Source organism: Rattus norvegicus, chromosome 12 (assembly GCF_036323735.1).
Source record: "Rattus norvegicus strain BN/NHsdMcwi chromosome 12, GRCr8, whole genome shotgun sequence".
In the NCBI taxonomy this organism is placed as follows: domain Eukaryota; kingdom Metazoa; phylum Chordata; class Mammalia; order Rodentia; family Muridae; genus Rattus; species Rattus norvegicus.
Genome location: NC_086030.1, coordinates 38,321,018 through 38,348,621, shown reverse-complemented (window position 1 = coordinate 38,348,621; position 27,604 = coordinate 38,321,018). Strand labels below are relative to the sequence as shown.

The 27,604-nt window shown below is 44.8% G+C and overlaps 1 protein-coding gene across 3 annotated transcripts; it reads left to right on the top strand.

Moving 5' to 3' along the window:
* The first annotated feature begins 2,414 nt into the window (after positions 1 to 2,414).
* Denr (density regulated reinitiation and release factor) lies at positions 2,415 to 25,189 on the top strand. Of its 3 annotated transcripts, none has more exons than XM_039089758.2 (8): positions 2,415 to 2,547; positions 4,660 to 4,762; positions 11,809 to 11,828; positions 13,307 to 13,391; positions 19,671 to 19,754; positions 22,190 to 22,306; positions 24,580 to 24,719; positions 24,831 to 25,189. In XM_039089758.2, exons 2-8 carry the CDS (start codon positions 4,669 to 4,671, stop codon positions 24,873 to 24,875), a joined length of 585 nt encoding a protein of 194 aa, XP_038945686.1. In that variant the 5' UTR covers positions 2,415 to 2,547; positions 4,660 to 4,668; the 3' UTR covers positions 24,876 to 25,189. The 3 variants fall into 3 exon arrangements, with proteins under 3 accessions (XP_038945686.1, XP_038945687.1, NP_001108518.1); NM_001115046.2 differs by lacking the exon at positions 2,415 to 2,547 and adding an exon at positions 3,882 to 3,950 and having other exon boundaries at positions 24,831 to 25,001; XM_039089759.2 differs by lacking the exons at positions 2,415 to 2,547; positions 24,580 to 24,719 and adding an exon at positions 3,795 to 3,950 and having other exon boundaries at positions 24,831 to 25,005.
* Positions 25,190 to 27,604: the final 2,415 nt, after the last annotated feature.

Here is a 27,604-nt window from a genome sequence, read left to right as displayed (position 1 = left end):
TAATTGCTGCTGGGAAAGGAAAGTCGATCGATTTTCTTCAATGTTGTTGAGATTATTAATCCCAATCCCTGATCATTCAGTTCCCGGATAAAGGACACACGCAGCCTTTAATTTACGATAAGCCTTAAATAGCCCAAGAGCGAGACAGGTATCTATCCTCCATGGTATTAGTGTATATTTTGCTATTGATAACCCTGAGTTATTACTTACTATGTTTTATCTGGGCTGCTCTTAACTCCAATTGGCCAGCCCTCAGGGCCACATTCTTATGGCTCACCTAACCCATGGCAGTTTCTCCTTCCTTCCTTCACCTTCTCCTCACCTCATAGGTCTCCTCCAACCTCAAGCCCAGGAATCTTAAACTCCACCTATATCTCTTCAGCCCAGCTATTGTCCGTTGGCATCTTTATTTGTCAATCAGAAATAACTTGGGGCAGGGTCACATAGCATCTCTTGGGTCTATGTGCTGACTCCAGGTCTGGTGGGTTCACCCTTAGCATTACAGTGGACAGCAAGACCAAACCTCAATACTTCAATGGAGAGGAGCTTGGTGTTTTTTTTTTTTTTTTTTGGTTCTTTTTTTTTTTTTTTTTTTCGGAGCTGGGGACCGAACCCAGGGCCTTGCGGTTGCTAGGCAAGCGCTCTACCGCTGAGCCAAATCCCCAACCCCTAAAAAATATATACTTAAAAAAAGCAACAAATAAATAAATACAAAATATACCAAAGCACAAAAAACCCCTCAAGAAAACCAGTGTGTGTGTGTGTGTGTGTGTGTGTGTGTACACAGCTATATTTATAACCCTATATACACAGCCATCAGAAAGGCTGAGATGAATTTCAATATAAGTGAGAAACTACATGATACCTGATATCACCACACAGAGGATCAACCCCAGCTTTTCCGACTGAGACTCCTTTGCATATCTGTGGACAGGAGCCAGTTCTGTTCGCATCAGTATTGTGCAACTGTGAAACACCAGAAATAGTATAAGGTGGGGGTGGCGAGGAAGGAACACTAGGAGTTTTGTTTCTTTTGGCACAGGGTGTCACTATGCAGCCCTGGCTGTCCTGGTACTTACAACGTAGACCAGGCTGGCCTTGACCTCACAGAGATCTGCCTGCCTCTGCCTCTGCTCTTGAGTGCTGGGGTTAAAGGCGTGCACCACCAGGACCAGGCTATCGAAAGCATATATTAGCATGAAGATGCCGTAGTAGATAGCTATCTTTTCTTTTTTTAAAGATTTATTTTTTTTTTCTTTTTTTTTCGGAGCTGGGGACCAAACCCAGGGCCTTGCACTTGCTAGGCAAGTGCTCTACCGCTGAGCTAAATCCCCAACCCCTTATTTATTTTATGTATATGAGTAGTACACTGTCACTGTCTTCAGACACACCAGTACAGGGCATTGGATACCATTACAGATGGCTGTGAGCCACCATGTGGCTGCTGGATTTGAACTCAGGACCTCTGGAAGAGCGGTCAGCGGTCTTAACCACTAAGCCATCTCTCCTGCCCCTGTTATTTTCTTTAAAGGCCTATTTTTAATCATTTGTGTTTATCTGTGTACGGCTGCCTGCGTTCAGAAACTGTCCTGGAGTTAATGGGCATTTGTAAGCCGCCCAGCCTGAGTGTTAGCAATGGAAATCCAGTCTTCAGGAAGAGAAGCAAATACTCTTAAGCACTTGAGCCAATTCGCTAGCCCAGCCTTGAACTTCTGACCCTCTTGCCTCTCTCTCAGGTGCTGGAACTCCAGGGCATACCGACACACTTGGCTTATACAGTGCTGGGATTTGAACCCCAGGTCTTTCTGCCTACTAGGCAAAGACCGTACCAACTGAACTACATTCCCAGACCCGAGTAGGGCTGTGCTTGAGCGGAAGACCTCAGGTCTCTGAGAAAGATTCTCCCACCTGCTCAGCGGCACTTACAGTAAACACCTAAAAGCTCACGCCGTATGTTATGATAGAAAAGACAAATTTGGGTTCTAGTGCCAACTGTCCAGCGGAAAACCAAAACCACCATGTAATCGTGCAAAGCAAAAGAGAACTGAATTCTGCAAACTCGTTTCCTGTGGGAAGGTATTATTGAGTGGGCGTGGCTACACGGCTGTGCGTAGCGGCTAGATTTGGAGTGGGTGGGGCATCACAGAATTCTTGGCAGTGGAGTTCCCAACTAGCATAGTCTGGGTGCTCAGTGAACCCCAAGGGTCTTCCTGTCTCCAGTTCTGCAGCACAGGGATTGTAACATGCAGCGCCACATCTGGCTCTAAATGTCTGTTTGCTTGTCTAGTCTATCGGGGTTTTCTATGGTTGGGAGTGCCACGGCATACATGTGGAGGTCAGAGGACAGCTCTGTGGAGTTGGTTCTCACCTCTGGCCTTTATGTGTGTTCCAAGGACCGAACTCTCCGGTTGCTAGGTTGTGCGGCTGGTCCTCTGTTCACTAAGCTAGCTCACTGGTCTCCATGCCTGGCTTTGAACATGGATCCTAGCGATTTGATTCAGGTCTTCGTGCTTACCAACTGGGCCCCACCCCAAGCCCTGCGTCACGGTGTGCTTTTCTTTTTCCTTTTTTTTTTTTTTTAAACATAGGTCTTACTGTGTAGCCTTGGGTGACCTCAAGCTCAGCAATCCTCCTGTTTCGGTTGCTTAAACTACAGGCATAGATGGCCAGGTCTGGGTAAACACACACACACACACACACACACACACACACACACACACTTAAAGAGAGGGTTTTTGTTTAGCCCTGGCTGTCCTAGAACTCGTTCTGTAAACCAGGCTGATATCCACCTGCCTCTGCCTTCTGGGTGTTGTTGGGATTAACATGCATACTACCATGCTCAGCAAAATGTACATTTTTGTTGTGTAATCTTTTTATTTCCAGTCTGTCGATTGAATCCAGAGCCTTGTCCATTCAAGGCAAATGACCTACCGCTGAGCTACAGGCCAACTGCTTTAAACTTTGTAGACGATGCCAGAGATGGGGCCATATGTCAGGTAGCTTAGTTCATGCAAAATAAGCTATAAGCAGAAAATTAAAGGGATCGCAGCAGTGGCTGTGAATGAAGCTGGATTTGGAGAAGGTGAATTTTGTGGATGTGACAGAGGCGATGTTAACCAAAAGAGCAACTGTCTTCCTACCAGAGCTCTGAAAGTTGTCCCAGTGTCATTCTTGTTTCACAAGTGGGACTTGGGCTGAGGATGCAGATGGAGGGATTTCCCCAAAATAAAAACAAGGAAGCAAAACTTAAACAAGGACGTCTGTGGTTAAAACCAGAAATCCTGAGACAGGATGGAAAAATTCCAGTATAGAACACGTAGAAGGTGAGATATGCACAAAGGAGTATATGGAAATAGTTGTCAGCCTGATGATATAAATTTGAACAGTAATTAATATGAGCTTTGCACGAGTAATTCCTATTTAGGGAATCGTAATGAAATAAAACCCAATGTCTCATCCAGCCACAGTCTCTCCGCCGAGGGGTGACTTATGCATCAGGCTAGTGGTTAGTCGGGGTTCTAGGATGTAGCCCAGACACTGGGGCAAGGCTCCCCACATCACTAACAGGGAGTCACCTGTGACTCAAGAGCCTCTGTGCCCGTCCAGTCCACGCCCCACTGCGCAGGAACACCGAGAGCCGCTCGCTCGTTCTTGCTCATAGGTAGCGTGCGCCTCCTACTGGCCGTCCGCCTCTACGCAACTCGGTCCCGCCCCCTCACCCAGGCTCAACGCAGGGCGCATGCTCCTCCCTCTTCGCCCCGCCCTCCCCCAGCACGTAGGCTTCTCGCGACATCCGCCTAGCGGCCGCCGGGATATCGCGATAAAGGCTTATTGTCTCGCGCGAGCGTGCCCAGCAGACGGATTTCGGGCAGCTGTGGCCGGGAAGAGGAGTTGCATGTGTCGCTTCAGCTGGCGGGAGCGGAGGCGGCGGGGGCTGTGCGACCGGCTGGGTAACGAGCGTTCGCGCTGCTGTGGCTTCTGAGGAGCTGGTGGAGCGTCTTAAGGGCAGCCGAGGCGCTGCCTGAAGGAAGGGGGCCGGGCCGAGCGTCTCCACGCCCGCCCACATGGGGGCCTCCTGTGGCGTTCCCGGGATCTCCCCTTAGCCTCAGCCTCCCTATGGGCTACCGGTCCTTTTCCTGGTCCTGGCCCGATTTTATCTCTCCAGGCCGTGGCACTTCCATTCTCGTCCCCTGGCTCGGTCTCTTTCGGTATTTTGCTGTCGCCGCACCTTGCATTCTGGGCACCCTCGAGTGACTCGCCCCTGTCCTGCAGAGAGATGTCTGTACCTTTAACTGCAGTTTTGCATCCCTCCCATATCAACCTCAGACCTGCCCGGTCTTTGTAGAAGTCACCCACCCCAATTATTTGCCCCCTACCGCTTCCTCTTTTCCTCTGGTGTCCCTTTTGCCCCTGCCCCCAACTCTGAGCCTTCATGGCCCATTTATTCTTGCTGCCTTGTAAACCCCTGGACCAGGTAGATAAGCCTGCAGTTGATCATTAGTGAATCTAATGAGACTCGTGTCCTTTTTTTTTTTTTTTTTAATAGAATCAAAACCGCTTTGGTGTTCAGGGATCCATGGTGAAAGCTAAGACTGCACCCCAGTGCCGCTTTACGGGGTCGAGCTCCCAGATCGTGAAGTTGTGTCGTTTTGTTTCCAGGTTTGTGAGATGGCTACTGACATTTCTGAATCCAGCGGGGCTGATACGAAGAACAGTGCCAAGCTAGATGCGGATTACCCTCTCCGAGTCCTTTATTGTGGAGGCAAGTGTTGGAGTGACTTGCTCACTGATTTTTTATTTTTTTTTTTTATACCCAGTATTGACAGCTTCACATTTGGTCCTGTTACCTCCCCCAAATGTCTCTGTGGTTGGGTGGATTCTTAGTTGAAGAGGGGTGGGCCTAGTGAGGACCCATGGGTTATTAGAAGTATGGAAAAGCTGAGGAAGTGAAATGTTAGGAGGAGAGGCAGGGCCTGGAGATGTTACTTAGTGGCACAGCACTTGTCCAGAAAGTTCAAAACCTCTAGGTTCAGTCCCAGTACTGGAGTGAGGAGGGATCTGGTGAGGGGAGCTTGATGTGGGACTAGAATCTTGAACAGGTTTTTGGGTTTTTTGTTTGTTTGTTTGTTTGTTTGTTTTGTTTTGTTTTTTTGTTTTTTTGCCCCATTACATTTTAATTTCATTTGTGCTTCTTACGTGTACTTGTGTTATGGTCCATGTGTGGATGTCGAGGACCTTTTGTGAGCCTTAGTTATGTCTGCCATGTGGATCCTGGGATTGAATGCTGGTCCTCAGGCTTGGCATCAGATACCTTTACCCATGAGCTCCTTGAGCAGCTTTCAAGTCTTACAGTACAGGGAGGGTGTTGGTTAAAGAGTACATAGAGATGAGGTCGGAGTGATGCGTAGCGTGACAGTCTTGGGAAAGTCTGGTTTGAATAATATGATGGGGTTTTTATGTGTGTATATGTGTTTGTGTGTGGACGTGGCTATGTGTGCTTGTGATGCCAGGGGTTAGAGTCGGATGACCCCCTCACTCACTCCGTTGTGTTGTTTCTTAGAAAAGGTCTCTCACTGAATCCGGCATTCCTAATGAGCTGGACTGGCTGGGTAACAAGCACTGTGGATTCTCGGCCTCCCCAGTGTTGGGGGCTGTGGTCCTGGGCCTCAGCCTCTCCAGAAACATGCTCCCTGTCCCGAGGCTCCATCACCAAGGAAAGGCAGGCCCTGTCTCTAGTCATCATACACTTGTTTTTTATTGTTGTTAGTTTTTGGTAGTCTTGGTCAGCCTGGAACTTCGATCTACCTGACTCTGCTCAGAGTGTGGGGATTAAAGGTATATACCATCTTGCTTTTTTAAATGGGTTTGTCTGTATACCTGAGTGTATGTCTGCACCACATGTGTGCAGGAACCCATGGAGGTCAGAAGAGAGCATTGGATCCCTTGGAGCTGGAGTGTCAGGTGGTCTGAGCCACCAAGTGGGTTCTAGGGATCAAACCTGGGTCTTCTGTAGAATAGTAAGGTTAACTTTAAAGTTGGTTAACTTTATTTTAGAGAATCTATGTGGTAGCCATGGTTAAATGCTGGGTCCTCTGCATGGAGATTCTGTTTGAGTTTTCACAAGACAGTCTGTAAGCTCCTGATAAGGAGATTTTAATAAACATGGTCTCTTTCCAGAGGGTCAGGTAGCTTAGAATCAAAGCTGGCCTTGGCGAAGTTGATGAGGTGGCTGTGTAGTCTTGACTGAAGTACAGTGGTCAATGTCAGTATCAGCTTCCTGGACATAGAAGCCAAGGTGGCGCCAATGGCCTTTTTGGTGGAGATGAGATAAACCAGCACAAGGCTACAGCAGCCTGTTCCTTTTATGGGGTGTGTAGTTCCTGCACCCTCGGTAACCTCTCTGTGTGAGGACGGTGGAAAGCTTGGATGGCAATAGCTACCCTTGGAGCTAACTTCAGACCGTGTGACTGTCGTAGTCGCCAGGAGCAGGAAATGCCTCGACTCTGGTCTCCTGAGTGTGCTTCTGCCTCAGCACTGATCCATAGGGGCTGTCCCCAGGGAAAGTCAATATTCTGATCCCTTCAAGGGCGGGGAGAAAAGGTCTCTAGAGACTTGGTTCTCATGTCGTTGACCAAGTGGCTCATCTTGGTGTTAAGCATTCACTCCTTGCCTTTGGTCTTCACTCCATGAATAAAATACTCCTGTGGCCTCAGCCCTGGACCCTATCACGAACCAGAGACTTCTGCCAAGGCCTCTGAGAAAGTTATAATGGCCTCCTGAGAGATAGTGGGAGGTGCTTAGGAAAGGAAGGAACACAGTCTAGACATGTTTGCTGGCTTCCTAAGGGGCCATCAGGGTAGCTCGGGGAAAGCATGCTTGCCGAAAGGCCTGACCTCCAAATTTGTTCTCTAAATTCGATTTAAAGGAACACACATTGTAATCCTTGCATTCATAAAGCTTAGGCCTGAAGATCTCAAAGTTCCAGGCCAGCCTGGGCTATGTATAGTATACTCTGTCTCAAAACTTTTGAAAGGAAGGGAAGGGACAGAAGGTAGAAAGGAAGAAATCACATAGAACTAATTGATTGAGTTTTGCTATGATATTGGTTGTGAGAAGTTATGGGCTAGAGTATGCTTTCTGACTTAAATACTTCCTAGGTATGTGGCCCTAGGCAAGTTACCTGGTTTCTGTAAGATTTAGAGATTTGTGTCTTAAGGTTTGCGAGATGAGGAAAAAAAGAGGACATATTAAGGTAGATGAGCCCAGCATGGTGGCAGATGTCTAATCCCAGCATTCAGGAGACAAAAGCAATCTGGCCTGGTCTACAAGCAAGTTCCAAGCCAGCCAAAACTACAGAGTAAGACCTAGTTTCAAAAACAAGAAGCAAAACCAAAATATATATATATATTTTTTAAAGACAGATGATTAATTCAATATAGTGTTTTTCAGACCGGGTGTCTCTATGTATCCTGGCTGGCCTAGAGCTTACCGTACAGACCAGACTGGCATCGGAGTCACAGAGCTTCTCCTGCCTCTGCTTCTACTATTAGCTCATAATTTTCTCCTTCCTTCCTTCCTTCCTTCCTTCCTTCCTTCCTTCCTTCCTTCCTCCCTCCCTCCCTCCCTCCCCCCTCCCTCCCTCCCTCCTTTCTTTCCTTCCTTCCTTCCCTTCCTTCCTTCCTTCCTTCCTTCCTTCCTTCCTTCCTTCCTTCCTTCCTTCCTTCCTAAGATTTATTTATTTCATGTATGTGAGTACACTGTCACTGTCTTCAGACACACCAGAAGAGAGCATCAGATCACATCTCTCCAGCCCATAATTTTTTTCTTCAAAAAAATTATTTTTTTTTAAGACTGGGTTTTTCTGTGTAGCCCTTGCTGTCTTGGAACTTTATCCGTAGACCAGGCTAGCCTCGACTCAGAGATCCCTAGGTTTCGAGTAGGAATTAAAGGCATGTACCACCACTCCTAGCTTCAAGATAGTTCTTAAAGCTTGTTTGCCAAATGCAGTTAAGAACTGTTGGGCTTGGGGAAGGGGAATTGTGATGAGATATATTTTATGGAAAAAAGTTTCAATTGAAAAGAACAACCATTGAACCTTTGAGATGGTTCAGCAGGCAAAGGCAGTTGCTGGGGAGTCTTACAATCTGGTTGGAACCCCTGGACCCACAATGTGGAAGTAATGAACCAACTCTTTTTTTTTTTTAACGATTTTATTTATTTTATGTCTGTGAGTACACTGTAGCTATCTTCAGACACACCAGAAGAGGGCGTCAGATCTCATTACAGAAGGTTGTGAGCCACCATGTGGTTGCTGGGATTTGAACTCAGGACCTCTGGAAGAGCAGTCAGTGCTCTTAACCCCTGAGCCATCTCTCCAGCTCCATGAACCAACTCTTGAACAGCTACAGCACATCTGCCTGTGTACACACATAATAAACTCTATGAGATCAAGCAGGGCATGGTGGCGGGGTCTGCAGTTCCAGCATGTAGAGGCAGAGAAAGGAAAGGTGTTGCAAGATTGAGGCCAGCTTGGGCTACAGAGTAAGACCCTATCTTAAAAAACAAAAAACAAACAAAACACAACTCACTTTTAGTACCAGCATCCAAGAGGCAGAGGCAGGCAGATCTCTGAGTTTGAGGCCTTGTTTGCTTGCTATTCATTCATTCATTGATTCATTCATTGATTCATGATTTTATGTGTATGAATGGGTGTTGTACTTATGTGTATGTCTTTGTAACACTTCATTGTCTGGCACTCACAGAGCCAGAAGGCATTGAATCCTTTAGAACTAAAGTTATAGATTGTTAGAGCCATCATATCAGTTTTGGGAATCAAAATGCTGTCCTCTGGAAAAGGAGTTCATGTTCTTAACCACTGAGTCATGTCTTTAACTCGTGGATTTACTTTGTTTTCGTTTACGGTACACGTACCTGTCTGTGGGTGGTGTCCGCAGCCTGGTGTCTGTGCTCTTCAGCCCTACTTTTCCAGCCCATTTGTGTCACCTTAAAGTATTCTTTTTTTGTTTTTTTTATTATTTTTTTTTTCCAGAGCTAAGGACTGAACCCAGGGCCTTGTGCTCGCTATACAAGTGCTCTACCATTGAGCTAAATCCCCAACCCCTGTTTTTTGTTTTTAAGATAGGGTTTACCATGTAACTTTGTCTGGCCAAGAACTCAGTGTACTCTAGGCTGGCCTCTGCTTCCCAGCTGCTGGTATTAAAGGTGTGCATCACCACCCTTTGCTAGATTTAAGGAGAAAAAAGGTCGTGTAGCCCAGGCTGTCCTTGAACTTGCTATATAGATGATGATGACCTTGAACTTGCGATCATCTTGTTCTGCCTACTGAGCACTGGCTTCAGCTGTATGCCACTGTTCCAGTTTATGGAGTGTGAAGTAAGGGTCAAGCTCAGAGTTTCCTGGGTTAGAGAAACAATCAACTGATGTATAATCCTCTAAAGTAACTTTTGAAAAGGTGACACTATTGATTCTGTCCCAGTAATGAGCAGTTTCTAATCTTTTGTTACTGTTTTTATTTTCATTTTATTGTGTATGTGTGAGTGTAGAGCTCAGGACAACTTTGGAGAGTTAAACCCCCCCCCCCCCCTTTGAGGAGTTCAGTAATTGATCTCAGGTAATCAGGCTTAGACTGACTGCAAGTGTCTTTACCTGTCAAATTGTTCTGTTCCCAGTCTTGGCCTATTTGAAAACATGTGCTTTTTTTCATTTCCCTCCCTGAGTTTTATACTGGTATTACAGATACTAAGGGAAGAGGTGCTTCTAAACTCCAGGGAGTTTGAGATCTACATGTGTAAGAAACACTTGGGAGTACTGGGCTCACTTGTAAAGGAGATTGCCACCAGGCCTAATGGCCTGAGTTCAGTCCTTGGAGCCTACATGGTGAAAGGAGAGAATCACTTAGGGAATAGAAAACACTGAGTTAACTAACACTGATGCAACTATAAATCGGGAGTCAGGGATGGAAGGGTCTCTGAAGAGTGCAGTAAGGAGGGGACAAGGAAATGGGCTCTGTGCAGCCCCGGCTCATAGGTAGTATGGGATAGTTTCTTGTGACACAATAGGTTTTATTGATCACCTATGTGAGTCAATGATACAGTGTGTTTTCTGTGGCGCCAGGCTTAGTAAGCCAGGCCTGTAGGGCAGAGGCAACAAAAGATACATTTGGAGTTCTGCATTAGCATGTTACGGTGATGGGCTTCATCAGCTAGCTTGGTAGGAAGGCCATGGCATTCCTGCTGGGGTCCATGTCACAGTGACTCAGTAACTGACATGGTACATCTGCATACGCTGCTGCACTAGGTTCTGGGAAGGACTGGAAAACAGCAAGGCTCTGGCTGTCTCCACATGTAACTTACACTGAGTGGCCGTCAGCAAGGGGGGTGTATACGGTGTAATTGGTAGCAGAGGGAAGCGATATACACATCTGGGACAGTCACAGTGGTGGGGAAGGGGAGAGGTTCTTCCTGTTGCAGAGAGTTGGAGGAGACGGTAGAGGTGAGCACAGTTGGTAGGAATTGGAGGGAAGGTAGAATTCAGGCAGGGACAGAGAGCAGATAGGCCAGGTAGACGAGCAGGAAAAGGGTAGGAAAGGATGGGGAACGCACGTTGGCAGGTATTGCAGTGTGCTTGATAGTGATCTTCGAAGTAGGAGCAGAAATCGAAACAATGGGGTCCAGGACCAAAGTGTGGGGACTTGGTTCTTAGCTGCTGTAGGTCACTGAAGATTTTTGAGCAAAAAAGCTATGTTCTCCTGTGGCTTCACTACTGGCAGCAGGATTAAAATTGGAAGAGGTAAGCTTAGTCAACGACCCGCCTATAGTAAGATTTTGTCAGAACTACACGGGGCTTTAGAAGAGTGATGTAGTGACATGGTATGAACCTATAGTCCCAGCTGCTTGGGAAACTGAGCAAGATCTTTTGAGACCAGGACTTCCAGCCTAGCCTGGGCAGTAGTGTTGTGTGGCTCTGTCTCTTTGTCTCTTTCTCTATTTTTATTTGAGTCTCTGTGTTTATGCTGCATCGTGGGTGCTCACAGATGCCAGAAGAGGGCACCAGCTCTCTTGGAGCTAGAGTTACAGATGGTTGTGAGCCTGATACAGGTGCTGAGAACCAAACTCCCATCTTTGCAAGAGCATAGGTGTGCTAAAGTGCTGTGCCACCTCTCCAGCCCCGGACCAAGATACGAGTTAGAGGACACTGGTCTCAGCTCTCGGCTAGAGACCTAGCAGGGATTGAGAGAACAGCTCGAGTTTATTTAGAAGACATATTCTGTGCTTCTGCTCTGTGCCATTGTGTCTCATGCAGAGATGTGAGTAATACGCAGTTGTCTTGAGGAAGAGCTCAACTTAAAAGTTTGATATTATGTCAACTGACTATTGTCTTCAGATCAAAATGTCAGACTATTGTCATTTAAAATAATTGTGTATCTTTTTACCTTGGAAACCTACAGAGCAATATTGAAAAGTAAGTGGTAGAGAAACTGGTGAAGGCAGACAAGCAGGCGCATGCTTGTAACCTCAGCACCCCAGAGGCTGGGCAGCAAGGCCATGAAACTGAAGCTAGCATGTGCTGCCTGGCAGATAATCAGAGTTCTTGGAGTGTTAAGAGAGGGAACACCCTCAAGTAGAATATTTGATGGAGAAATAGAAGAGGTGGTGACACATAGGTGACTTTAAAAAAGGAGAAAGAGAATCGCTGAAAGGAGCAGATGAAGTGCTCTATCAGCTAGAAAGTAGTTAGGAGGCCTGTGTTCCATGGTTCTGACCTCTCGTCTTTTTTCTCTCCATCTAGTCTGCTCGTTACCAACAGAGGTAAGTCCTGCTCGGTGGGTGGGGGTTCTCTCTTTTCCCTGCATATGAGATGACTCTTGGCGTCAGAGCTAATCTAAGAACTTGTTTTTCATTTCCTGTCGTTTGATAGTGTTTCAATTCTCTTAGTGAACTTTGGATCAGAATACTTTGTGTGTATGTGTGCATGCGTGCGTGCGTAACATGTTCCACAGTGCACTTGTGCAGATCAGAAGACAACTGGAGTCACTTCTCTCCTGTCCTGTGGGTTCCTGTATCAAATTCAAGCAAGCTTGGTGGCAAGCACATGAGCTCACTGAGCCATCTTGCTGATCCTGGATCAGAATAATTTTATCTTACAGATTAGGTTTCCAAGTCATCCATGCACTGTTACTTGCTTGTTTTTTAATCAGGGTCTTAGCCAGGTGCTCACCTTAGGTCTTTAATCCTAGCACTCAGGAGGCAGAGGCAATCGGATCCTTTGGGGCCAGCCTCAAGAACAGAATGAGTTCTCGGACAACCAGTACTTACTACACAGAGAAACTGTCTCAACCAAAAATGAATGAATGTTGGAGGATCTTACTATGTTGCCCAGGTTATCCTTGAACTCACGTGTTCAAACAATCCTCCTGCCGCAGCCTCCTGAGTAGCTGTGACTACAGATGTCCTTTTTTCTAAAAAAATTAAATAAAAAATAGTTATGTATTTTTTACATACATGTACCTGCATGAGTTATGTGTGTTGTGTGCACACACAGTGCCCTTAGGTCAAAGAAGGCAATGGATTCACTGGAAATGGAGTTACAGATGGTTGATTGTAGGTGCCAGGACCAAAATCCAGGTCCTCTGCAAGAGCTATAAATACTCTTAACTGCTGAGCATCTCTTGGCTGTAGGTTTTAGATTTTTGTGTGGAATTCGTGAGTGGTCAGATGATGGAAGCAAAATAACTTGAAAGCCAAGGTGTACATGCTTGAGTCGAAGAAGAATGAGGGGTAGTAACTGTATAAGGCTTCCTTCAGCCAAGCTCTGTAGAAGGCCTGCCCTCCCTCTCGTTTCCCAGACTAGGTGGCCTCACTGTGTGGTTTATGGCTTTGACCTCACAGTCCTTGGCCTGATCCTCTTGAGTGCTGGGCTTACAGGCCTATGTATGCCTTGCACCTGGCTGTTACTCTTTCCAATGACCGACCCTTCTGCTTGATGGAGAAGGAAACAGCTGTCCTGGGGAGGTCCTGGTCTGGGTTTTTATTTCTTATGGGATATTTCCTACTTGAATTTCAGATTTCCTGAGGATGAGGTAGGTGAGGCTGAGCCTGGTGACGTGGAATTCCAGCACTCCACAAGCCAGAGGATTTAGATTTAGAGGCTTCCCTGGCCACACAGTGAGACAGAAAGAGTGTGTGTAGTTTATTATTCTTTGTGTAGGGAGTATGTGGGATGGTTTTTAATGAAATTGTACTGATTGAAATGTATGATTTCTTAATTGGTTTTTTTTCTCTTCTAGTACTGTGAATATATGCCTGATGTTGCTAAATGTAGACAATGGCTAGAGAAGAATTTTCCAAATGAATTTGCAAAACTTACTGTAGGTATGGACCTTTTTCTTGTTTTAAATACTGTTTTTTTTTTTTTCCTTTAAGTTAGAATTGTATTGAACAAATACACGTGGGTATTTTAAACATAAGAAAGTTTAGCTGGGGGCGTTTAAGAGATGGCTCAGCAGTTAAGAGCTCTCACTGCTCTTGTTCAATTCCCAGCAATCACATTGTGGGTCACAAACATTTGTAATGCACTTGCTGCCCTCTTCTGGTGTGTCTGAAGACAGCTATAGTGTGCTCATATACATGAAATAAATAATTCTTAAAAACAAAAACAACAACAAAAAAGAAAGTTTTGCTGGCCCTAGTGGTGAAGGCCTACTGCCCAGTTTTATGGCAGGCTGTGGTTGGACAGTGATGTCAAGACAGCTGGGTGTCTCAAGACCCCGACTACAAAGGGAAAAGAGACTGTAGGTACAGCTTAGTGGTAGGGTGCCTACTTAGTATGTGCAGGGCCCTGTTTCAATTCCTAGTCCTGACAAGAAGATAAGAGAGACCTCTTACAGGATATTGTGAAACATCACCAATCTCCGTTACCTTTAAAACTTTGAATTCTGAGAGCAGATGGATCTTTATATCAACTGGTATCAGAGTGAATGATTTAGGAACAAATACATACTCACATTTTTATTTGTTTTTTAAGACACGCTCTCACTATCTGGCCTTAGCTGGCATTGAACTCACGGAGATTCACCTGCCTCTTTCTAGAGTGCTAGGATTAAAGGCATATTCCACCACAGTTGGGTATATTTACATTTATCAAGAGCATATAGATGCCATATGCTGTTTGAGGGCCTGAGGACAAATCAGTGGGAACCAGTTCTTGAAGGGGAAACAAATCAATAGTGTCCAGACAGTGGTGAGCAGGAATGAATGGGGAAATGAGTTGTCTCAGGCTGGCAAGGTGGCCTGGGGGGTGGCCTGTGGGTAAAGCTGCTTGCTGCATAAGCCAGGGGACCTGCAGTTCTCTGGAATCCATATAGAAGTGGAAGGAGGAAACCAACTCCATACAGTCCTGTAATCTACACACATACATGTATGTACACATAAATAAGTCTTAAAAATATCTGGGGAGGTTGGGAGTAGGGTACTGGTGTATAATCTCAGTGACTAAGGTGAGAAGACCACACCTGACAGCTGTGCAGATTCATGGCCGGTCCGGATAACCAGAGAGTCGGAGACCAGGTGCTGTAGTGACACCTTATTTCAGTGAGACAACAAAGACTGAGAATGACATCAGTGGTGGGGGCGCGGTAAGAAGTGGTCAGAGAACTGTTTTGAACAGCACGTTGATGAGGAAGAGGGATTATAGAGTTTAATATATAGAATATAGAGTTTAGGTTCAGGTATCTCAGAGTGGGATTGGTGGTGCTGGAGTGTCACAGACAGGAGGACATCTCTTAGCTCCTGTGATGGCCTCTCATAAGCTTGGTAAAACAAAGGTAGTAGCTGGAACAAGACAAAGCCAAGGCTGGAAGCAGGCCTATTCCACTCTAGTTCGTCCCATGGTGTCCTCGCTTTGCTGCTCAGTTTTCATATTTCCATGGAGCAAACCCCTTGTTCTTGGTAAGTAAGGCCTTTGCAGTAACAGTCACGTACTTAGTCTCTTCCTTGGGAACAACGCTTGAGCCTTGTCTTGTAATCAGCCCTTGCATTTTTGGCCCTGAGCATCGCCTGCCTAGACCGTGACTGTGACTTGGAGAAGTGTGTTTGCCGAAGTGCTTCCGCTCCAACTGAAGGGCAGCGAGTTGAGATAGCCGCTGACAGGATGAGTCCTGGGAGGCACTTGGTCTGAAACTAGGTGTCTGACTGGCAGGTCTCTGAGGAAGATGAGAACTCGTGAAGGAACTATTGTTTCATTTGTGGGGCAGCAAGTCAGCTTTATAATTTAAGTACTTTAATGAGAAATGAATTGATCATCTTTTTCTTTTTGAAACATGGTCTCATTAGCCCACGAGTCACTGTATATCAAGCCTGGCCTCAAACTCCCTATCCTCCTGCGCCCACTTCCCAAATCATGGGATACAGGGATATGCCGCTGTGCTTCTGGCTAAATACAGTTCCTCCCCAATTGGCTACAAGGCTGGTTTCTTTTATGAACATTGACATTTTATTGAGTCCTTTGTTTTATCCCTGTGGCTCTCTACTGCAGCTGCCACGTTAATAACAGGTCGTTTATATGGTATTTTTGTTTCTATCTTAACGATACGGGTTCTGTTTTGTTTTGGAGACAGTCTCACCATAACTCTGACTGGCCAGAACTTGATAAATGTTGAAAGGAAGAAAGAAAAGAAAAAAAAAGGAAAGAAAGAAAGAGAAAGAAGCTTCCTTTTTTTCCTTTTTTATTATTACTTTGAGATTTTATTTTTATTTTATGTGTATAGATGTTTTGCCTGCATGTTTGTCTGTGCACACCATGTGTGCCTGGTGCCTGTGGCGGCCAGAGGAGGGTGTAGGGTCCCTGTGAGCTGGAGTTACAGTCACAATCATACAGCCACCATGCAGGTGCTGGTTCTCAAACCTAGCTCCTCTGGGAGAGCAGCTGCCCTTACTTGCTAGGCCATGTCTGTAGCCCATAAGAAATTTTGATCTGAGTGTTGTACTTCCCTTCCACGAGGCTAAAAAAGAATCATGATTTGTGGGCTGGAGAGATGGCTCAGCGGTTAAGAGCACCCGACTGCTCTTCCAGAGGTCATGAGTTAGTTCAAATCCCAGCAACCACATGGTGGCTCACAACCATCTGTAAAGAGATCCGATGCCCTCTTCTGGTGTATATGAAGACAGCTACAGTGTACTTATATATAATAAATAAATAAATCTTTAAAAAAAAAAAAAAGAATCATGATTTGTGAACTAGGCATAGTGGTGCATCCTGTAATCCTGCTACCTGAGTGGCTGAGGCACAGGCTTGTGAGGTGTTTTATGTTCTGTTTTTTAGATTTTTGAGACATGGTTTCATTATGTAGCCCTGTCTGTCCTGGAATTCACAACAGAGACCAGGCTGTCTAGTCATTTAGAGATCCACCTGCCTCTAAGTGATGGGATTAAAGGCCTGAATCACCATACCTGGCTTTGTTTTGTTTTTGTTTTGTTTTGTTTTGTTTTGTTTTGTTTAAACTTTTTTTTTTTGAGTTAGGTGTGTGCACGGTTATGTACAGGTGACTGAGGAGGCCAGAGGTGGCAGGATCCCCTTGGAGCTGGAATTAACAGTTAGAAGCTACGTGATGTGAGTGTTGGAAACTGAACTCTCTTCAAAAGCAGCAAATGCTCTTAACCTCTAAACCATCTCTCTAGCCCTGTTTTATATTGAAACAGATTTCACTAGGTAGTCCAGGCTAGCCTGATCTGCTATGCTATCTGGAAAAAAAAATTCTAGCCTAGTTTGATAGCCCATGCCTTTAATCCTATTATTCCTGAGGCAGATACTGGCAGTTCTGAGTTCGAGGCCAGCCTGGTTTACAAAGTAAGTTTTGGAACAGCAAGGGCTACATAGAGAAATGCTGTCTGGAAAAACAAACAAACATCCTAAACCAAGTGAAGTGATATTCACCTTTAATTCCAGTATTCAGCGGCTAGTAGATACGAGATTGAGGGCAGAATCAGTCCACCCACCCACCCACCCATCTACCCATCCACCCATCCACCCACCCACCCACCCATCCACTCACCCATCTACCCATCCTTCCATCCACCCACCCACCCACCCCATCCATCCATCCATCCACCCACCTACCCACCCACCCATCTACCCATCCATCCGTCCGTCTACCCATCCTTCCATCCATTCGTCCGTCCAATACCAAATCTTAATAATTTTGTTCTTTATTACCATCGCTATAGAAGAGACCTAAAACAATAAACTTATAGGGAGAAAAGGCTAATGTGGTCCATGACTAATCCTAATGACCTCAGCCCTTTGCTGTGGCCCTGTTGCTCTACCTGTGCTAAGGTAGCAGGAGTCATTCACGATTGGGGAAATGAAAGGAAGAGACTGGCTCCCATTGTCACCTAGGTGAAGCCCCCAATGACTGTCTCTTTCTAGACCATGGTGCTTCTGACTTGATGCAACCCCGTGCCCCACCCCTAAAAACAGGGATACCTTCTTGAGGGCTCAGTCTTTAGTACCTGGCCTTTGAAGGACAGGTAGCCACTTACTATGACACTTTAGAGTTTAGTTTCATTAGAGTGGGCTGTAGCCATTTGCATTTTAGGTACTTTAATCAGCTAGTGGCTTGCCTTATGTTCAGAAGTGAATTTTAAAAACATTTAGTGTTACATAGGAGTGTGTATCTGAGTGTGTATCTGAATGTGTCTGTGTGAGAGAGGTGTGTTTGTGTGTGTGTAGGTCAGAAGACAGTTTGTGGAATCTGCTGTTCCAGGGAAGAAACTCACATTGTGAAGCTTTGAAGCAAGTGCCTTATCCATTGAGCCATCGCAGTAGTGCAGCCCTGCTTGGTTTTGTAGACAGGCAGGCTATGCAGCTGAGGATCCTTGAATGTTTTATTTGTGTGTGTGTGTGTGTGTGTGTGTGTGTGTGTGTGTGTGTGTGTGTGTGTGTGTAGCTTTTGTTTTGTTTCTTCTGACAGCCGAAGAGTTTATTGGGAAGATGGAAGGAACCCACAAATGCAGTGGACACAGAAAAAAAATGACCTCAGCAATACTGAGCAGGGGACTTTTGACTCGCCTAATTTTGGGTTGGTCAGTCTGAAGAAAGCAAGGATGTTGTTGGCCTAGAACTGTTGCAAGGCATGTCCTGAGCCGGCCTTGAACTTGCTGAGACAGCCCACCATGTGGGCTGCTAGTGGGGAGTCTCCTTAATTCCTGATTTCTCCTTCCCTTCTCTCAGAAGTCACCCTAACTGCTCCTAGGGGACTCAGGGAAGAGGCTGTGGGTAGCAGTCCCAGTGCCTCAGAGGGGAGTCTATGTAAGGTGCCACAATAAAACTTTACCAGTGGCAGAGATCTAGGGCATGAGGCACCCATTTGGTGATGGTGTGTATCTGTGGAGCCTGCCATGAGTGAGGTAGCATCTGTAACATAAAACGTGGGGCTGTTAGTGCTGCGATTCCTGCTGGGACTGTAGTTGGGAAAATGTCTGGGGCAGCTTTGCCTTTATTAGAGGAAGAGAACCATCTAAGGAATCCTTGGCAGGCTCCGTGTCAATTTGAGACTCTTGATTTTTCTGCCACCAGTGTCTGCCATAAGATGTACACTATGGAGGAAGCCATTTGTCAGCTTTAAGAGTTCAAGAAGTAAACTGGGCATGGTGGTACACACCTTTAATCCCACCTCTTGGGAGGCAGAAGCCAGTGGATCCTTGAGTTTGAGGCCAGCCATATTTACATTGAGTTGCAAAACAGCCAAGGCTACACAGAAACCTTCTCTCAAAAACCATAAAAAGCAAATAGAAAAAAAAAAATTTAAGTTGGCCATTGAGTTTCTTTGATTGTAATCTTATGGGGAACCTTAAGATATAAGGTTAATGAGAAAAAAAAATTGACATCTTGGTTAACAAAACTTTTAATAGGATGAGGCATAACTTTTTAGCTGGCGGGATTGTGTAGCAGAAACATGAGAATCCTGTACAAGGCTTATTGGCAGCCTTTTACTAGTAAGAGATGCCTCTGTTAGTAGTCCTCAAAATAATAAAAAATAAAAAAATAGAAATCCAAGACAAGTTCCCCAAAAATGATACAGTCTAGAGGTTTTGATCAGGTTTCTTTTCTTTGTCAGTTAAATAATTTAAAAAACAGGAAAAAATCTGGTAGCAGTAGAGAATTCTCAAGTACTACAGACAATCAGCAGTCGTAGGATAGCGTTTATTGGGAATGAGGAGACACCTGCCACAGACACACTTGGAAAGCCAAACATCCAAGCCTTGCACTTCTGATCCTCCTGCCTCTACCCTCTACCTCAGTGCTGGAATTAAAGTGGGGCAGAACCCAGGGCTTTGTGCATTCAAGCCTGAGCCACATCCTCAACAGGTGATTTTTTTTTTCCTTTTTAAAAATATATTCGTAAGCCCTGGGTCCTGCTAAGACTGAACCCCCAGTGAACTAGTCTATGGGGGGAGGGCGGCAATGGGGGGAGGGTTGGGAGGGGGAGGGGGATGTTTGCCCAGAAACCGGGAAAGGGAATAACATTCGAAATGTATATAAGAAATACTCAAGTTAATTAAAAAAAAAAAAAGAGCAGACCAAAAAAAAAAATATATATATATATATTCGTATAAAATGATGTTCATGCTTTTCTGTTTCATTATTCTATCCAGAAAATTCACCCAAACAAGAAACTGGAATTAGTGAAGGCCAAGGACCAGTAGGGGAAGAGGAGGAGAAGAAAAAACAAAAAAGAGGTAAGGCCAAGCCCACTTTTGATTTATGCAAACACCCCTTCCCTTCATAGACGATAGGAGAGTGAATAGGGCTGTGAGCTGAAGAGCATCCGCCTGCTGACGAGCCAGGCGTGGCGGCTCACGCTTGCAATGTTGGTATTTAAGAGACTAAGGCCAGCAGACTCCTGGGAATTCCAGGCCAGCCTCAGCTACATAATGAGACTCTGTCTCCAAAAAAAGAAAAACCTAGCTGGTCACGGTGGGACACACCTTTAACCTCAAAACTTGGAAGATGGAGGTGAGTGGATCTCAGTGAGTTGCCAGGACAGCCAGGGCCATGCAGAGAGACCCTGTCTCAAAGGGGAAACAAAATTTACTCAGAGTACATGCATGTTTGCCCTATGTGCATTTAAGATGCAGCCAGCCTGCTGCAGGCTCCTCTCTGTTGAAATGTTACTTACAAAACGCTCTCCCTCTAAGACAGTCTTTACGCCGGAGCATCCGTCCCCTATCCGCCTCTTCCTCGCTGTTTTGTGACTAAAATCAGCTCATACTTTTTTTTTCTCGAGTTATCTTTATTTTATGTGTGTGGGTGTTTTGCCCGCATGTGTGTGCACCATAGGCATGCTTTGCCCATGGAAGATAAACAGCTGGAGCCACATCTCTGAAACTGGAGACATGGAGGTGTTAGCAGTCGGGCGGGTACTGGGAACCAAACCTGGGGTCATCTTAGAAGCATCAAGTGTGCTTAACCGCTGAGCCATTTTTCCAGCCTATTTTAAAGATTTTGCCCTCCCCTATCTTCCCCTGGTGCTGGGCATTGAATCTAAGGCCTTCTACATGCTACTTCAAGAGAGATCTCTGCCAGGAGTATTTCTACCTTTCCTTCACTGTTAAACTGAACTGAAACTGTGGTAAAGGTCATGAGAGTTGGTATTGCTAAATAGGCAGAGCACATGAACCTCTCTGCTGTGAATCCTCTGGCTTGTCTGTCTGTGTAGACTCTTCTTCCAGGCAGGTGTCCCTTAAAATGACTTCCCAGGCCCTGTCCTAGGTCCTCTTACCCTTTTACTCTCTGTCCTGTCTCTAACGTGTGCTACGGTATAGACCTGTCATTCTTAAATCTATACCTCTGTATCTGGCCCCTGTGAAGCTGGAAATGTGCATGGTCCCCACAGATACCACGTCGGAAGCGCTTCCAAAGTTAAACTGACTGAGTCCTGAATTGATCTCTTATTGTCCCCCTTTTGGCAGAGGTAGCACAATCATCTTGTCATCTAACCTGGAAACCCACGAGCTGGGCTGGGCTCTGCTCTTTGATAGTCCTAAACCTGCTCACCCCCACCCCCACCCCTACTCTGACCAGCAGCTGTTACGGATGCCACATTGGGTTTCTATTTTGATGAGTTTCTGCTGGAGTGAATGCAGGAACTGTATTTGCCTCTCTTCCCACTTTACTCTCATAGACCCACCCTTCACACTACAGCTGACATGATCGCCACAACTGTGAATCTTTCATTCTTTCTCTCTTCAGTGACTTTGCTTTGCCCAGTGTAGTCACGCCTGAGCTTGGCTCCAGTTCCATACTGACTTCTAACGTCCTGTGCTACGTACCCTTAAGCATTCTCCAGTAAGATACACTGTGCTGCTTCCTAGATGTAGTGTCTTTTCTCTTGGACTGAATACATGTGTGTCTTATACCTGTCCAGCCATTTGTCTTCTCCTGAATACTCTGTTCTTTAATACTCACTTAGAGGTCACTTCCTTTAGGAAACATTTCCTGTTTTTGTGGTGGTGGTGTTGTTTTTAATTTATTTATTGTGTTGGGTGAAGGCAGCTCACACTTTTAATCCCAGCACTCAAGAGACAGAGTCACGTGAATTTCTGAATTCCAGGACAGCCTAGGTTGTACAGAAAAACCCTGTATTGAAAAACAAAACAACTGTATATATTTATTGTATGTGGAAGGTTATATAAATGTGTGGGGGTTGGAGGACAATTTACAGGAACCAGTTCTTTCCTTGTTATCATGTGGGTTCTGGGGTTTGAATTCAGGTCATCAGGCTTGGCAGCAAGCACCTTTACTTGATAACAAATCCACAGACCCATTGGTTGTGGTCTTACTAAACAGGCCAGGCTGGACTTGAACTGAGTGCTGACACTATAGGTCTGCACCACCATGTCTGGTTTAACACCCCTCCACCACCTCTCAGTTTAATAGACTGTGAGTCAGGAGGATGGGAACTGTGTCCTGTTTATCTTTGCACCCTCGGTCCTTAGTGTGGTGTGGTGCCAGGCACATAGTAGGTACCAGTTGATAAATGTTTATTGGATAAGTAGCCTGGGTAATTTTGTATTATAAAAGAACTTTAAAACAAAGCAGAAGACTCAGTATTGTGTAGTGTTTTATAACTGTGCAGAAGGAAGCCATTGATGTGAGCTTTTTCTTAATGAAGGTGGAAGAGGTCAAATAAAACAGAAGAAGAAGACAGTACCACAGAAGGTCACGATAGCCAAAATCCCCAGAGCAAAGAAGAAATACGTGACGAGAGTGTGTGGCCTTGCAACTTTTGGTGAGTTGAGATTTAGTTTGTTTCTTTGTTTTTAGCCTCGGCTTAGATGTATATGCTTAGATGTATATGTATCGGCTTAGATGTATAAACTGGAGTCTGTTCATGAAATGTCACAGCTCCGCTCTCTGCTTGTTCTTGTCATTTGGGGAAACTGTATCCCCAGCTTCCATCCGTATATTTCTATATGCCAAAAGATACTAAAGAAGGTTTCGCATTTTCTTTTTAATATGTATGGGTGTTCACCCACAGGCATGTCCGTGTACCATGTTCTGTCTGATGCAAGAGGGTGCCGGGTTCTCTGAAACTAGAGTCACAGGCAGTCGAGAGCCACCATTGGGTGCTTTATACTTTGAATCAGACCCAGCGCGTCTACAAGAGCAGACAATGTTCCTAACCCTGAGTAATCTATCTTTCTAGCTCTTGTTCTAAAAAATATTTTTTTTAGAGAAGACCTTGTTCTGTAGCCCAGGCTAGCTTAGAACTTGCTGTCCAGTTCAGGCGGTCTACCTACCTTGTTTCCTAGATGTGGGAATATAGGCACGTGCCTTGTCCAGCTCGTCTGGTGGTGTTCTCTGTTGTTGCTTTACGGTTCTGTGTTGTCTTAAAGGCAGGATTGCCAGGTAGGTGGTGCACCCCTTTAATTCCAGCACTCAGGAGGCAGAGGCAGGCATATGCCAGTCTGGACTACATAGGGAGTTCTAGTGCAGCCAGGGCTTTATAGTGAAGCCTTGCCTCAGAAACACAGCAGCAACAACAAAAACAAAGAAAAGAAAAAAAGACTGAAACTGTAATGTCTCAGGCTGGCTCTGCTAGTAATGAAAGATGTCCTTGAACTTCTGAGTCTCCTGCTTCCACCCCTAGGTCCTGGGTTCTGGGAGCGCACCACCCCGCCTAGTTTATGTGGAGACTGAAGTGAGGGCCTCCCAAAGAGTCCTTGGCAAGGACTTGTCTTACTCATCTGATCTCCAGCCCCTGGTCTTGCATTTTTAGCTGATTTTAGAATTAGCATTTAGGGGTTGGGGATTTAGCTCAGTGGTAGGCAAGCGCTAGGCCCTGGGTTCGGTCCCCAGCTCCGAAAAAAAGAAAAAGAAAAAAAAATTAGCATTTAAAGTCTTTTGTAGAAAACACTAACACATTCCCCTCACCTTTTTTTGCTGATTTTTGCTTGGCTTTTGTTTTTGAGATGCTATCTTGCTGTGTTACCTTGACTGACTTCAAACTACTTCTTAGCTTCTTAAGTATCTGGGGTTGCAGGTATGTAGTGCCCAGGTCTTCTAAGGGATTACTGCTTGGATCTTTGTAGAGTGCCGAGGGTAGATAAAATTCAAAACTGCCCAGGACTGCTCCTATTTCTCTACCAGTCTTTTGTGAGAGGTTGAAAACTAGCCCATCTTTAGGAATTGACAATTAGAGGTGAGGGAAGGTGGGTAACAGTGTGAAGGTTTGTTCAAAGCCCTTCACTGCTAGATTTAAACTGTTGAGATGGCACAAACCTGTAATCCTGCCATGTGGGAAGCTAAAACAGGAAGGAGGAGTGCAGAGTCAAGGCACCTGCACTTAAATATAAAGGTCTGCTTCTCTGTTTTCAGCTTTTCTAGGAAAGAGCTTAAGCCTCATGAATGTGATGCTTGAAAGTTAGATGTTCCTGTTTGTTTGTTTGTTTGTTTTTGAGACATGGTCTTTCTTTTTTTTATTTATTTATTTATTTTTTTTTATTAACTTGAGTATTTCTTATATACATTTCGAGTGTTATTCCCTTTCCCGGTTTCCGGGCAAAACCCCCCCCCTCCCCTTCCTTATGGGTGTTCCCCTCCCAACCCTCCCCCCATTGCCGCCCTCCCCCCATAGACTAGTTCACTGGGGGTTCAGTCTTAGGAGACATGGTCTTTCTATGTGGCACTGGATGTCCTGGAACTCACTGTGTAGACCAGGCGGGCCTGTAACCCAGAGATCCTTCTGCCTCTGCCTTCTGAGTGCTGACATTAAAGGTGTGAGTTACCATACGCAGCCATTTTGGTCTTACTATGTGATGGAATAGCGTGGAGGATGCTGTTTTACGTCCTGGGACTATATGACCTTGAACATACACGTTAAGAGCTCTGCGTATGGCGTATAGTAGTTTTAGTTATTCCTGGGGTAGGGGGTCATTAAGACCATCTGTTAAATGGTTTTAAAATATAGATGGAATTCAAAATGAAGAAATACCTTTGTTTTACAATTCCAATTAAGCTCTCCCCTTTCTTTTTCTAAAACAAACAAACAAACCAAAACAGAAATTGATCTCAAAGAAGCACAAAGATTTTTTGCTCAAAAATTCTCCTGCGGTGCCTCAGTAACAGGGGAGGATGAGATCATCATTCAGGGAGACTTCACAGATGACATCATCGATGTCATTCAGGAAAAGTGGCCAGAGGTAAGCGCATAGGATGCATTACCCATAGATGCAAGTTTTTAAAACAAGTCACTTCCTTTCTTTCTTACTTTTTGCCACAATTCATGAAGTTGTTTTACCTGTGTCTTACAGGTAGATGATGACAGCATTGAAGACCTTGGAGAGGTGAAGAAGTGACTCAGAAGTCATGTTTCTGACTGTGACCTGAGAGTTGACATGGCCAACAGAGGAGAGGCCTTTCAGAAATATATACATATGTACATATGTGTGTATATATATCCTACAGTAAAGCTGTAGACTCCTCGTCCTTGGCGTCCTTACTGTTCTATACAGGCTGCTTGGTTGGTTGGTTTAGGGGTTTTTTTGGTTTTTGTTTTTTTTTTGTTTTTTTTAAATTGCCAAAGTCTGAAAAGTGAGAGAGAGGTAGTGTGCCATGCTTATGCATGAATCTGAATTTAGTCAAATAAAACATTTTGGTCATTTGGTATTGATTTTTTTCTCTTTAATTTTTTTATTTTAGGGAAACACTATAGATTGTCCTTCCACTTGGTGCTGTCAATGGGACCCAGGGCCTTGCGCATACTGGGCAAGCTGCCACTTCTTTTTGTGGGGGGTGTTTCTGTTGGTGGCTTACTGAGAGAAAGCTGAGCAAACTTTTCAAAAGAATCTGTATTTCATTTTCTTACTAGAAGTATGTCTCCTTGGTTGGTGAGAATCTAACGGACTTTTAGGTGGATTAGTTCCTTCATTAACAAAAATCCACTTTGTTGATGTAACAACACAGGGTGTGAGTAGGTTTGCTCAGTCCATTCTGGAGATTACTTGATGAAGTGTGTTAAAAGCCTTAGAACTCTGTGCACTGTTGACCCAGTAAACCACCTCAGCTCTATCATAAGCTAAGGACAAGTCCTGTATACAACTCATGGATGAGGGCGCCAGTCAATGTTACTGGTCATGTTGGAGCTGATAAACAGTACAGAATGGTTACAGAAGCGGTGCAGCTCATGAGAGGATGCTACATATTTGAAAATGCCTTTTCCAAGAATATTAGGAACCTGCTTGGTGATGTTGACTGGAGTCAGACTGCAAATTTGTTTTAGACATTCATTCATACTGTTAGGAGTGAAAGATGCTCAGAAAGCTAGGAATTCTTATCCTGGCTATAGATGGGGGTGGTAAAATTCTAACCAATCAAAAACGGCATGTATCTCTTTTCAGTCTGTAGTTTGGGAAGGTAGCAATTTAACTAACTTATGGAGAAACTAGTTGTTTTAATGAATGAATTGGGTGAACTTAAACTTTGAAAATCAGGTGTTACCTGTGAAAAGTCTTTTAAGTTGCCTTACATGTGGGGACATATGTAGCTGGGCAGTAGAAGGGCTTACCTACCATGCTTGTTAAAGATTCTTTAAGAATATAGGGTCCATGAAATCATTATGCAAAACATCCTGCTTACCTACCAAGCTTGTAGCGCCACAAACACAAGTTGTTAAAGATTCCTTTAAAAATGTAGAGTCCATGAAATTATTATCATGCAAAAACATCCTCTTTTTGAATGAAAGGGTGCTTTCTGTTTGTTTTAAAGTCTTAGGAAAAAACGTGTAATAAAGATGTGAAGTTAAAAATGAAACTCCTCACTGACTGAATCGTGCTAAGCAGGAGCATTGGCAGAGTAAGTGCACCAGTCACGGCTATCCCAGCATGCGTTCTGATAGTGCTGTTGGTTCTGGTGCTGGGAGACTTCCCGTGTAGTACTGCACCTATGTGTTCATGGAAAAACACTTCAGTATCCCAGCCTATGCTCCCTGTGGGTATGATGCCCACAAAAGTAGGTGAACCTGTAGAGGCCCCTGGAGCTGGAGAAAGGTGGGCATGAGCTGCGCCTTTGCATGCTGGGAATGGAACTTGCACCCTCTGCTGGAGGAAGGAGCAAGCACTGTTAACCACAGAAGCCATCTCTCCAGTTCTGAAGCAGTTCTTGAAAAATGCATTTTCAATCGTTATCGTCAGCAGATGTTGTAGCAGGTTGACAATGAAGGTTTAAAATTGCCCTTATTGATAATGTGGCTTTTCACTTGAAATTTAACATACCCCATAATTTAAAGATTGACTTTTAATCTAGTTGTCTAATTATCACAGTCTAGTTTTATTTTGGTTTGGTATTTTGTTTTTGTTTTTCTGGCTGTCTTAGAACTTGCTCTGTAGACCAGGCTGGCTTTGAACTAGAACTCTGACTCCCAAGTGCTGGGATTAAAGGTGTAATCAATGCCTGGCTATTTTTTGCTTTTAATTTGTTTCATTTTTACTTGGCGTGTATGTATGTGGTAAAGCGTTTGTTTCATGATGACAGGGATTTGATCCTTAGCACACAGATAATTTTAGATTTATTCATTTATTTTAGTGTTTGTGTTCATGTGTAGAGAGATAAAACAACTTTGAATTCTCTCCTCCCACTGTGGGTTCCTAGGATTCTCAGGTGGTCAGGCCTGGGTGGAATTCGCTCTTAGGGTCCAGGGTCATTCTGCTTGCCCTCCTCTGATCCCTAACAACCATAAGACAAAAGGACATCCGTGGGCATTTGTAATCCTAGAGCTGGGAACCAGGCAGGGGGATGACTGGACAGCCCATATCTGGCATAAGTGGTGGACCTGCCTCAAAGGTGGTGGAAGGCCTTTCGAAGGTCTGGAAGCTGCCTTCTCAACTGAGCACAGGTACAGGAACGCACAAACAGAAATAATGAGACCTAGAGTTCCCTTAGGCCGCAGGATCCAGCAGTAATATGGTAAATGTCATAATAGAATGCCACGGTTCTCATCGCTATTAAGAGCAGATAGGTGATTGATTGATCTTGAGTGATCTTGGTTTAGACCAAGATTTCTGAGAGCCCAGCCCGCTTCTTCAGACTA

Excerpts from the sequence above, each read along its gene's own strand:
- Denr (XM_039089758.2), top strand. The coding sequence starts at position 4,669 with ATGGCTACTGACATTTCTGAATCCAGCGGGGCTGATACGAAGAACAGT. Across the intron at positions 4,763-11,808 it reads CCGAGTCCTTTATTGTGGAG|TCTGCTCGTTACCAACAGAG; the intron begins GCAAGTGTTGGA and ends CTCTCCATCTAG. Across the intron at positions 24,720-24,830 it reads TTCAGGAAAAGTGGCCAGAG|GTAGATGATGACAGCATTGA; the intron begins GTAAGCGCATAG and ends TGTGTCTTACAG.